The sequence below is a fragment of the Rhincodon typus genome, chromosome 1 (genome assembly GCF_021869965.1).
Source record: "Rhincodon typus isolate 14 chromosome 1, sRhiTyp1.1, whole genome shotgun sequence".
Lineage (NCBI taxonomy): Eukaryota > Metazoa > Chordata > Chondrichthyes > Orectolobiformes > Rhincodontidae > Rhincodon > Rhincodon typus.
The window spans coordinates 26437194-26449817 of NC_063332.1; the positions used below are offsets into that span (position 1 = coordinate 26437194).

The following is a 12624-nucleotide window of genomic DNA, read 5'->3' on the forward strand; positions in this document are numbered from 1 at the left end:
TAACATGGACAAAGGATTGGCTAACAAATAGAAGAGACAGAATTGGGATGAGGGGTTCAGTTTAAGGGTGGCAGCTTGTAACTAGTAGAGTGCCACAGGAATCAATTTTAGGGCCATAATTATTTACAATAGATATTGATTACTTGGATGACACCAGTGAATGTACTGCTGCAAAGTTTGCAGATGACAAAAAAAAAGACGAGGCATAGGATCAGGTGCAGGTCATCGGCTCAGAGTCTGTTCCGCCCCTCAAGGAGATCATGGCTCATCTGATAATCAACTCCACTTTCCCACCTTCTCCCTGCCACCTCTCCCTCTATCCTCTTGCTGATTAAAAATCCAATGCCAATTTTAGTTTTATATATACAAGCAAAAAAAAACAAATGCAGTATTTTTTAAAAATTGAGTCACATTTTTGAATAATAGACATTGAAGCTCATTTTCTTGACTATTAGTCAGACGCCTGGATTACTAATTAAATAACATGGTTGTATTTTAAATCAGCTTGTGTGTCTGCTGCTGCTTTCAATACAATTAAGACATTATACAATTCACAAAATATACAAACAAATCACTTCGGAGAATTGATGGTTGATGGAAAAATTCCATCACTAATATCAATTTAACATTACCAACAGGATTAAACATTTCTATGAACAAATGGTTTCAAATACAGATTGCTGTCACAATCAGCCCACTTAACTCCCTCTGCTATAGTGAAACATTTTTTCCTGGAAATTTATGCATCTGGATGCATCGTTCTAGATTAAGAAATCAAATCAAGTATCACCATTTCCTACGAGTTCGTTAGCATTTACCTTGTGGTGTTTCAGAGCTGGGAATGTAGGAAGATGATGGCACCATACTTGGTGTAGCTGGCAAATAACTAGTAGATGGTAGTGCATTATCATTATTCAAAGCACCAAGTTTCTGAAAAGACAAAGGAATATCAGAGAATGACAATACTGATCGTTAAGGAATAGAAGCTTTTATGAGTTCTCGGTTGATTAAGAATATTACTATACATTAACAGTTTTCAAGGTCCTAGCCACTGAAATTCAACAGCAACACAGATCAAGGATCTTTCCAATTTTTCAACTTCCTCATCATTTTAATTCAGCAACTGACTAGATTCTTTACAAATTATTATAATCTTTATAATTTATAAAGATTATTATAATTTATAAAGATTATAAATCAATATGCTAACAGGTGCTATAATTTCTCACAAGAAGCATGCTAGGCAAAATATTACAGCCCTGCTTGTCTCCCTGAAAAATATCAGGCCTTCTTTAAATACCTTTAGAAATAATTTTAACTGGCAACAGAAGTCTGAAAAATAGTGTTTTCTAAATTAACGGTACAATGAAGATTTTCTTATAGCTGACATATGTTTAGTAGTTCAATACAACATGAAGTAACTACAAACTCATATTTTCAAATCAAATGATTTAATTGCTTTTTTAAAAATAATTCACTCACTGTATCTACTTTACATCAATTAACTTAGCATGCTTTAAAAACGTAACATGTTGAACAATATTTGAACCACACAGACATATTTACCTGTGTAGAGACCAGTCCAACAGCATAATCTGGTGTGACACTATCAACAACTGTTTCTTCTTTGGCTGGTTTCTCCGTGACTTCTGCATCTATATTTAAAAATAAATATTTGGTCAGAATTTTGAATCAAGTTTATTTTTTAAAAAAATTAAAACAATTTTTAAAAAAAGTTTCTGAAGATTCAAGTAAATGTTGGCAGTTCTGAAATGGTATACATTTTAACACTGAATTACCCACAAGTGAGAAACAAAATTACTCAAGCAACAGCAGAATCTCATTTACTGATGCAGTGTTTGATAAACAAGCAGGTGATTCTCCAGCCCAAGTGATACATTTTCCTATTATATGGAACAAGGGTTTTTAAAGCAGGATGGGAGGAGGAATAAAGAGTTTAAGTTTTTATTCATTGTGCTGAATATCTGAGATAACGAATGGAAATCACTTTATAAGAATGCAAGTTCACACTACCTATTTATCACATTACACTTTTTTGTTTTGTGAACAACACAGAGTTAAAATATCTTTCAGTCCTGCTCAATAGGCATACTTCATGAAGCAAGCTCAGTTCAAGAATCCATGCCCTTTAAGGGTCTGGCAGCATATTAGTTGGTCATTGTTCACAATGTAAAGTGATTGAAAAGCTAAGTGGACCATATATTATGCTAACTGAATTGTCAAGATTGACTGAAACGAAGCGTATTTCTTAGGTTGTATATCTGATGACTAATTGTGTACTGTAATGTACTGTAGTGTGGCATTAATGTACATGACTGTAGAGTCAAAACACAGAACTGTATTAGTGAACAAATCACTGTTGTAGTCTCACTGAAATGGTGAACCATGGTTCTAGACTTCTGAATCTTGAACTCACTAATAAAGAATTGTATCACATCGAATCATTTTGCATAATTTGTCTTTTGTTAACAGGAGCTTACTGAATTTTAAAATCTGATTTTGTAGTTGTTACAATCGATGTTTAAGGTAATAAAGCAGAACAGAGCAAAGTGCAGTCCATCTTTCATTTTGGCACTGAGAATAACCAGCAGTCAATTTGACATCACATATTCATCATGCAAAGTAGAGCCTCCCTTACTGTGTTATAGTTATCATTAAGGGAAATACAATTTCAAAAAGTTACTCGCCTGGAAGTTTCATTTTCAATGCCAGATTTTCCTAGCATGAGACTTCACAGTTCAAATGTAAATTTGTCAAAAAGAATAAACCCATGCAACTAAAAGAACATGGTTGAGATGCCCAAATTAATTTCAGACAGGAACTCAGCAAAGAGCAGAGAAGTTTGAATTGGATTCTAACCCAAACTACTTACTCATGACAGATTTTACAGATTTTAAATATGCCATATTTTTACCCAGTGAGACACTATTCCAATGGCCAGAAAGACTTCGGAGTAGCATAGGCTGGAATTGCATGTCAAGATTATGAAGAATTCCAGATTGCAGCTGTCTATATGGGACGTGCCCAAGTAATTAAACTTTTCCAATGGGCATTTTTCCTGTACCCAGGAATATCCAAAAGAATACATAAAAAGGTGGATATTTCAGAGGGTTCCATCTCATTTAAGGTTAATAGTTACCCAGGAAAAGTTAGAAGAAGATTAAAAAGCTCATCTAGTTCCTGGCTAACTGGACTCCCACCTGGGCCTTATTTACATAGTAAAAACCAAAAGAACTGCAGATGCTGTAAATCAGGAACAAAAACAGAAGATGCTGGAAAAACTCAGCAAGTCTGGCAGCATCTGTGAAGAAAAAAGTCAGAGTTAATGTTTCGGGTCTCGGTGATCTTTCTTCAGAACTGTGTCATTCGATGCCTCAAACTGTGTAGCATGAGAAATTTGGAGCGTGCCTTGAATGCTGATGCTAGGAACATCATGTTCAAAGTTTGTCAAGAGAAACTGCAAGACCGTTCCATCAGTCTGCAAAGATTCAGGTCAATTTACTATTGCTTTCAGATGCAGATTAAAAAACATAATTGCATGTTTTGACAAAGGGATCCCAGATTATTTTCATAAAAAAAAGAACGTCCCGATATTGAGTACAGCATTAAGAAAATGAAGCAAGACTACCAGCATTTCAAAGCGTTTTAGCCAGAATTTAAGTGTATTGTACAACTGATTACAAGTCAAGTTACAAAGTCATGTAGAATAATTACATGCCTGTGTAACAGTTCCTCTTCCTCTGTGGATCTGAATTATAGGACTATAACTGAATAAAAGATACCAATTTTGTAAAATGGAGGTGGGTGGAGGTGAAGGGTGGAGAAGAGAGCCACAATCAGGGTAGAAGCAATGAAGATGATTGGGGAAAGTTTGAAAGGCTGGTAGTAGAGGCATATTTTGAGGAAGCATATGAAAGGCCAGAGACATTGCAAGAGAAAAGGGGCTGGAAACAGGCTTAGCAAGGAAGTTCCAGATACCGAAGGCTCTGTCACTGGTATGGCAGGAGGTGACAGCAGAAATAGAGGGCAAGAGGTAAAGTCAGAGTAGCAGAGGATGAAAATTAATATGTAGATCTAAAAACAAAATTCCAGAGGTGGGGGATACAAGGTCATAGAATGATTTGCAATCCTTAGCGAAAGCATGAAATTTATCCATTAGTGAGCAAGAAGCCTACGAAGGCCTGTAGATAGTGAGCAGCAATTACAACAGAAGAGATACGATGGACCACAAATGTGGTTTGAAACAAAGCTATCCATTTTGCCATTTTGACCCCATTTTGAGGGTTGAAAATTGTCATGACCCCGTGCGTCGGAACAGAGAGGGGGGGGTTGCCTGAGAAAGTGAGGAACTGTCTGCTACACGGGAAATGGAGTTGTTATAATTCTCAGCAGCTATTGCTGCCTTGGAACTCACAACCCCACATGAGGTTGCGAACCCACCCACTTTGGGAAGGCTTGGATATGGGTCCAATATATGTCAACCGTATAAAACAATGGTGAGGCCAGAGATAGAATACTGTGAGCAATTCTGGTTGCCACACTCAAAAAGGATGTAAGTGCACTGGAGACTGTGCAGAGAAGATTCACCAGGATGTTGCCTAGGATGAAAATGCTCAGCAACGAGGAGACTGGATGGGCTGGGTTTTCTTCTTTGTACTACAGGCAGCTGAGATGAGATCTGATTGAGGTATACAAAATTATGAGAGGCATAGACAGGGTAGATCATGAGAATCATTTCCCCACAGCAGACATGCCCAAGACCAGAGGGCATAAGTTTAAGTCCAGGAGTAAGTAGTTGAGAGGCAGAGGAAACATTTCTTCACCCAGAAAATGGAACGTGCTGCCCAAAGAGGATGATACAGGCAGCGGTTAAGAAGCATCTTAAAATGCCAGCGCACAGTAAGATATGGACCAAGTGCAGCTAAATGGGATTATTGCAGTTGCTGTTTGATGGGTTGGAATGGGCATGGTGGGCCAAAAGGGCTTGTTTCTATGCTGTAATATTCTATGACATTATCCTTTTTCTTTTGTTAAAGATGTTTAACTGGAAGTACTATTGACCATTTTGCATGAAATAATTAAACATTTTTCTTATTTTTAAAACAATTCTTATGGTGCTCATCTGGACTACAACAATAGAATGGTCATCATTCATTCACTACGATTTGCATTCCCTGATTGACATGTTAATAGGCACTCAATGTCATACCAAATACATTTGTATGCATGAGGAAGGACAGAGCAATGTCAGTTGAGATTGGAAGGCAAACTTGCTTCACACTCAAATCTCTTTCATACCTCAAATAACATGAGACTTTGCAACAAAGTCAGATTTTACAAACCTAATGTCTTCCTTCTCCTTTTTGCTTCCCGACCAGCACCTACCATATCCAGCTCTGATATATCCAGCAACTAGAACAAAACAAAAGGACAACATTAATACTGTAGCTATTTTTGGTAATATGACCTCAATATTTCATCCAAAATCAGGCATCAAAATGTCAACATTTCTGACTGATGATATTTTCCAAGTTCAGAAATCACTGTTTACATTGTTCAAATGATAGAACCAACAGATTTGAGAGAAGTAATGAAATCATTGAGTAACAAATAAAAGTACTGCATGGATCAGTGCTGAGTCCTCAACTATTTATAACCTATATCAATGATCAAAAGGTATTAAGGGATATGAGCCAAAGACAGAAGAATGGAGTTAGACCACAGATCAGCCATGATGCTGGTGAATAGCAGAACAGACTTCAGGAGCTGAATGGCCTACTCCTGTTCCTATGATTTGGATTTGGGAACTGAATGCAAGATAGGCTAACTTTGCTGATGAAAGTGAGATACGTAACAAATTAAGTTGTCAAGAGGAGGTAGAGAATCTGCAAAGGAATAGAGAAGTTAAGTGAGTATGCAAAAATTTGGCAAATGGAAGACCTCCTCTATCTATCCCAATAAATGCATCTCTGTAATTCAGCACACTGACAGAAATGAATGACCATTCCTCAAATATACAGACAGACTGAAGCACTTTAGGTTGGTGTTGACATTTAGGGCTTTAAATGAAGTCCAGACTTTGCAGTAAGGAGGCCAAGATAAAATTAAGGTTGCCCCCACCCAGGTTGTAATTACAAAATAAATTATTTGTCATCTTAGAAAACTTGGTAGCTCTTTGTTTGGAGGTGGGCAGGGGGCAGGGAGGGGGTGGGAGAGAAATGGGTGGTAGCACATGTAATGGGACCTGATTGATCTCAAAATAATTTGTTAAGCACTGTTCTTCTCAATTAAGATAAAGTCCCTAAACATGTCAATCCAATTCCACAGCCTCAAAATTATGGGGACCAGAATTAGGATACAATTGAGGAGGAACTTCTTCACCCAAAGGGTTATGAATCTGTGGAATTCCCTGCCCAGTGAAGTAGTTGAGGCTTCCTCATGGAATGTTTTTAAAGCTAAGATAGATAATTGTTGAATAGTAAAGGAATTAAGAGTTATGATGAGAGGATGGATAAGTGGAACAGAGGCCACAAAAAGATCAGATATGATCTTGCTGAATGGCGGAGCAGGCTTGAAAGGCCAGATTCCTGCTTCTGGTTCTTATGTTCCACAGCATTGAGTAACAAATTTGTTACTCAACAAAAAGAACATTCACTGAACACGTTCTCTTAAAGATGCTGATTCGTCAAGTAGAAATAAAATGAGATTATTTCTGCAAGTGCGGCAACATCAGCTGCTCAAAAATAATTCCACAAGGTTAAACTAAAATTCCATGCAATGTTCACACAATGACCAACTAATGACGAATAAAGTTGTGTTCAAGACCATAGCTACAAAATCCCAAAATACCCTAACTCATTAACAGAGTATCCAAACTGTTAAAAATGCAAACTCTGCAACCGACTGAACTCACCTTTACACCTCTCTCCTTGCGCATAGGCGTCCGAACAGCCATTGGCGTTCTGTTTGTTGATGGGCTGAACACACTGGGAGTAGTGGGGCTCCGGAAAGGAGCTTGCTTCGGAATCCCTTTGAGGGGAGCTGTGTAGTTAAATCGTTGTTATAAATACATGAAGATCACAAGTTCATTTTTAAAGGAAAAAAAGAGCAGCCTTTTTAGCTTAACTATTACGTGCAAAACAAGCATATTTTCCAAAGATAAAATGTTCAAAAAATTACTTTACTTAAGACAATTAGCATCAAACTTTCTCATTTTCCACCTGCTATTAGAAGTTCATAGAACTGAATCCCTACAGTGCGGAAACAGGCCCTTCAGCCCAACAAGTCCACACTGACCCTCAGAGCATCCCACCCAGACCCATCCTCCTAATCTACACATCCCTGAACACTATGGGAAATTGAGCATGGTCAATCCACATAGCCTGCACATCTTTGGACTGTGGGAGGAAACCCACGCAGACACGGGGAGAACGTGCAAACTCCACACAGACAGTCGCCCGAGGTCGGAATCAAACCCGGGTCCCTGGTGCTGTGAGGCAGCAGTGCTAACCACTGAGCCACCGTGCCACCCTCATTCTGTGAAGATACATTACTACATTGAACATTAATTGAACTATACCCCAATAACTATTAGTACATACTGGTGGTATCGAGCTTCTTAACCAAACCTCTCCCTTTGGCTAAAGGCACTCCTGAGGTCTTTTTGAGCTGCTGTGCAGTTTCTGTTGCTGAAAAACAATAAAATATATATATTGGAAATTATTTCCTAAAGAAGGTTAAACAGCAGAGATAGAGACAGACATTTTAGCTAAGGATGGGAGAATTGAAAAATTCCTGAAAAGTTAATTTAAGCTCAAATATAAATCTAAGGCTCATTATCTCTTGAATAACTTCATGCACCAAACAGAAACAACACTCTACTAAATCTATAACTTTTGACAGAGGCAAATACACAAATAACAGTAAATACAAAGAACTACTCTGCCCTTCAACCTAAATATTGCATTATATGTTGTAAGTTATTGGAGCAGCATTTTTCCGTCTGCCTTTTTAAAACAACAATTTTTTTTTCCCAATTTTTCATTTTCATTCCTTCCCTTCCTGATGATGCCAACTATTACTTGGGTACAGTACCCTAAGCACAGTCAACTCTGCAGTACCACATTCAAGCAACCATCTCCTTTCTGTTTACTTGTACTTGTGAGGCAAGTGAAGGGAGGCAATGGACTAATGGTCTTATCACTGGACTATTAATCCACAGACCCAAGTAATATTCTGGGACCCAGGTTCAAATCCTGCCACGGCAGATGGTGAAATTTGAATTCAACAAAAATAATCTGACATTAAGAGTCTAATCACCATGAATGCATTGTTGATTATTGGAAAAGCTTATCTGGTTCACTAATGCCCTTTAGGGAAGGAAACTGCAATCTGCAATCCTTACCTTGTCTGGCCTTTACGTGACTCTAGACCCACAGCAATGTGGATGACTCTTAACTGCACAACTGGGTTGGGCAAGAAATGCTGGCCTTGCCAGCAATGCCCTCATCCCATGAATGAATGAAAGAAAGAAAGCTATGTTGGCTAATCATTACAATACAGCTCATTATATCAAGTCCATTTATTGTTTACGCCTAATTGCTCTGAATACATGAATAGGTTCACCAGTTTGGAGGTGGAACTGTATGGATTGCAGCAGGTCCCCTCTTCTGGAGAACATTAAATGAATCATTTGTGAATTACTTTCTAAAAAAAGTTAACTGCTTTTCATGGTCATTATGTTACATATTATCCTACAAAAAATCAGATTTAGAGGAATCAGTTTCACAGCTTGGCAAATTAGATTTTAAATACCAAATGTAGGAACACATCTTAGAAGCAGGAGTAGGTCATTTGTGTCTGCTCTACCACTTACTAAGATCATGACTGATCTGGTTGTAGTCTCAGCCCCATTTTCCTGTCTGTACTTCATAACCTTAGACTTTCATGCCCATTAAAAGTTCAACTCAGCTTGATTAAATTTAAAGATCCAGCCTTCACTATCTTCTGGGGAAAGAAAACTCCAAACTCTACCCTTCAGAGAAATTAGCCTTCCTCATCCCCATCTCAAAAAATTAAATCTCTTGTTTTTAAACTACACCCCTAGCTGTAGCCATTGTCATAAGAGGAACCAACCTCCTAATAACTATCCTATCCATTCATCTCAAAATCTTAAATGTCTCAATCCACTCAACTCATTTTTCTTAACTCCAATGTATACAAGCCTGACCTGTTTAACCTTTCTTTGTAAGATAAGCCCTTCATCTCAGGAATGTGCCAACTAAACCTTCTCTAAGCTGCTTCTACCATTATTTGTCTAAGAAGGAGACCAAACTGTACACAGTACACCAGATGTACTCTCACCAATGCAGTGTACAGTGCAGTAAAACCTCTCGAGTCTTAGATTCCGTTCCCCTGCAATTAACAATGTTCAATCTACCTTCCAAATCACTTGCGATATCTGCATACTAATTTTGAGAGATTCATGAACCAGGATATCTAAATCCATCTGTTCTGCACTCTGTCTCCATTTAAATAGGATACGGATTTTCTATTCTTCCTGCCAAAATGACAAGCTCACGTTTACAAATTATACTGGGTCAAAATTCTGGGACTCCCTTCCTAACAGCATTGTGGGTCTACCTGCAGCAAATGGATTGCATCAGTTCAAGGCAGCAGCTCAGTAGTTTCTCAAGGGTAATTAGGGATGGGCAACAAATGCTGTGCCAGCCAGCGATGCCCACATTCTATGAATGAATTTTTAAAAACTCTGCCACATTTTTGACCTGTTACTTAACTTGCATCCCTTTGCAGATTCTCTCTCTCCTTTTTGATCTATCTTGCTCTCATTTGCAAAGTCAATTACCGTGCATCAGTCCCCTCATCCAAATTATTGACGTAGATTGTAAATATTTGAGGGCCCAGCACTAAACCCTGTGGCACTTCACTAGTTACAGGTCGCTAACCTGTAAAAGACTCGTTTATCTTTGCATTCTGCTTACCATTGGCTAACAAATCCTTTATTTATGTGAATATGTTACTCCTGAACAATATATTCATTTCTGGTGTATTAACATTTGATGAAATCCATTATCAACTGCCTTTGAACTCTTAAGCACAAATAGATGAAACATCTGCCAATTTCTCTCTATCTGGAGTGAATGTTACTTTGTCAAAAATACTCTAACAGATGCCCCTTTCACAAAACCATGTTCACTGTGCCTGATTAGAGTAATTCATGACGCAAGTATCCTACAAGAACCTCCTTAATAATGGATTCTAGAATCTTGTGATAGATGTTAGGCTAAGTGCACTATAGTTTCCAGCTTTGTCCAATGAACACCCTGGGTACTGAATTTGCTAGATTATTCAAAAATGGCAGGCATTACACCAAGCGGGGATTCTCCCATCCAACATCATCACAAACCCATTTTCATCAGAGATCACAGCACAGCAATCAGCAACAAGTACCCACACTGATTTTACTCCATCTCCAGCTCAGGAGCAAAAACAAACCTAGAGTCTTCTGGTTTTTTTGCCCAAATAAAATTAAAGCATAAGACCATTAGAGAAGTATAGTTGCCCTGTTTAACCAAAAAGACTCTTACAATCTAGGTCCTCTATGTGTTAGATTAGTTCTATTCCTTGAGTCACTTACACTTTTGCAACAGTTCTGCTCGAAGTGTGGCACTTTTGGGTTTTCGTTTAAGCTGAAAATGCTTCACTGGGGGTGTGAGTGGTCCCACAAGAGTCGTCAGGGCATTTTTATTCAAATACTGGCACTCCAAAGGCAACATCGCAGAGGCTTCACATTCATTAACTGTTTAGAGAGAAAACATATTAAAAGGAGACAAGACCCAGTGATAGTTAAAAACCTTTTTTGGATTAGAATCATACACCACAGAAAATCACGAGACCACAAGATACAGGAGCAGAATTAGGCTTTCAGACCACTGAATCTGCTTGACCATTCGATCATGGCTGCAATGTTTCTAAACCCCATTCTCCTGCCTTCTTCCCATAATCCTTACTAATCAAGAACCTATTTACGTCTTAAATGCACTTAATGACTTGGCCTCCACAGCCCTTTGCTGCGATGAGTTCCACATATTCACCAACCTCTGGCTAAAGAAATTCCTCCTCATCTCAGTTCTAAAAGGGTGCCCTTCACTGAGAGGGTGTGCCCCGAGGTCTTAAGTCTCTCCTACTAATGGAAACATAATTCTCCACATTCAGTCTATCCAGGCCCCTCATATCCTGTAAGTTTCAATCAGATCCCCTTTCATTCTTCTAAACTCCAGCGTGTACAGACTCAGATCCTCAACCAATCCTCATATGGCAAGCCCTTCATCCCTGGGATCATTCTTGTAAACCTCCCTCACACACCAGCACATCTTTCCTTAGATGTGGGGCCCAAACCTGCTCACAATATTTCAAATGCAGTCTGACTAGAACCTTATACTGCCTCAGCTGTACATCTCTGCTCTCATATTCTAGCCTTCTTGAAACAAATGCCTACATTTCATTTGCCTTCCTAACCACCAAATGAAACTTAAGAGAATCCTGAATTAGGATTCTCAAGTCCCTTTGCGCCTCAGGTTTCTGAAGTCCTTCCCTATCTAGAAAATAGTTTACACCTCTATTCTTCCTAACAAAATGTATAGCCTCACATTTTGCCACGTTACATAATGAAGTGGCAGATGGAAAACATTCTCCTAGCCCATACAAGTTCTTCTGCAGCCTCCGTGCTTCCTCAATGGTACCTATCCCTCCACTTATCTTTGCGTCATCTGCAAACTTAGCAACAATGCCCTCAGTTCCTTCGTCCAGATCATTAATGTATAAATTAAATAATTGTGGTCCCAATACTGTCGTTTATGGAACTCCACTAGTCACCAGCTGCCATCCTGAAAAAGACCCCTTTATCTGCCTTGTACCAAATAGCCACTCCTCTATTTGTGCTAGTACCATGCCCCGAACGTCATATGCTCTTATCTCATTTAGCAGCCTCCTGTGCGGCACTGTCAAAGGCCTTCTGGAAATCCACGTAGATCACATCCACTGGCTCTTGTTTGTCTAACCTCCTCATTACAGAACCGAACCATTCTGCCCTTGCTGGCTCTTCTAAAAGCACAGGCACACTTAGCCCCACATCTCCATTTCTTGTCTGAAACCCTGCAAGTTCTTCATCCTCAAATAAGTTTTCAACTCCCTTTTAAAATAATTTAGAGAGTTGGTTTCCACCATTTTTTCAATTCGATCATTCGGCTTCTGTCAACTATTTGTGGAAATTTTCCCCCATCTCATCTGGATATTTTGCCAATAATTTTGAATCTACAACTTCTGGATAGTAACCCACTAAATTGACACTTAGAATGAGTGGGGCTTCTTGCGAGGAAAGATTGGCCATGCTTGGCTCATTGCCACTGGAATTTAGAACAGCGAGGGGTGACTTGGTTTTTATGGCTGAATCAAAAGGCAAAGATAAACAAACCGCAGTTTAAAAAAAAGTTAACAGATTCATTAAATGAAAATAAGTAGTTTATAAAAGGAAACTGGGAAAAAAATAGCAAGTTCAAAGATTTGGAAACAATTTAGAACCCA

The 12624-nt window shown here is 38.6% G+C and overlaps 1 protein-coding gene across 1 annotated transcript in view; it reads right to left on the reverse strand.

Moving 5' to 3' along the window:
* Nucleotides 1–807: 807 nt before the first annotated feature.
* Nucleotides 808–12624, reverse strand: part of nelfa (negative elongation factor complex member A) — an 80336-nt gene continuing 68519 nt past the window's right edge. Inside the window, exons 3-8 of the mRNA XM_048603613.1 lie at nt 10679–10840; nt 7623–7709; nt 6935–7062; nt 5364–5433; nt 1567–1655; nt 808–930 (exon numbers count right to left, since the gene is read on the reverse strand). Coding sequence (XP_048459570.1) covers nt 808–930; nt 1567–1655; nt 5364–5433; nt 6935–7062; nt 7623–7709; nt 10679–10840 — 659 coding nt within the window. The remainder of the gene's footprint in view (nt 931–1566; nt 1656–5363; nt 5434–6934; nt 7063–7622; nt 7710–10678; nt 10841–12624) is intronic.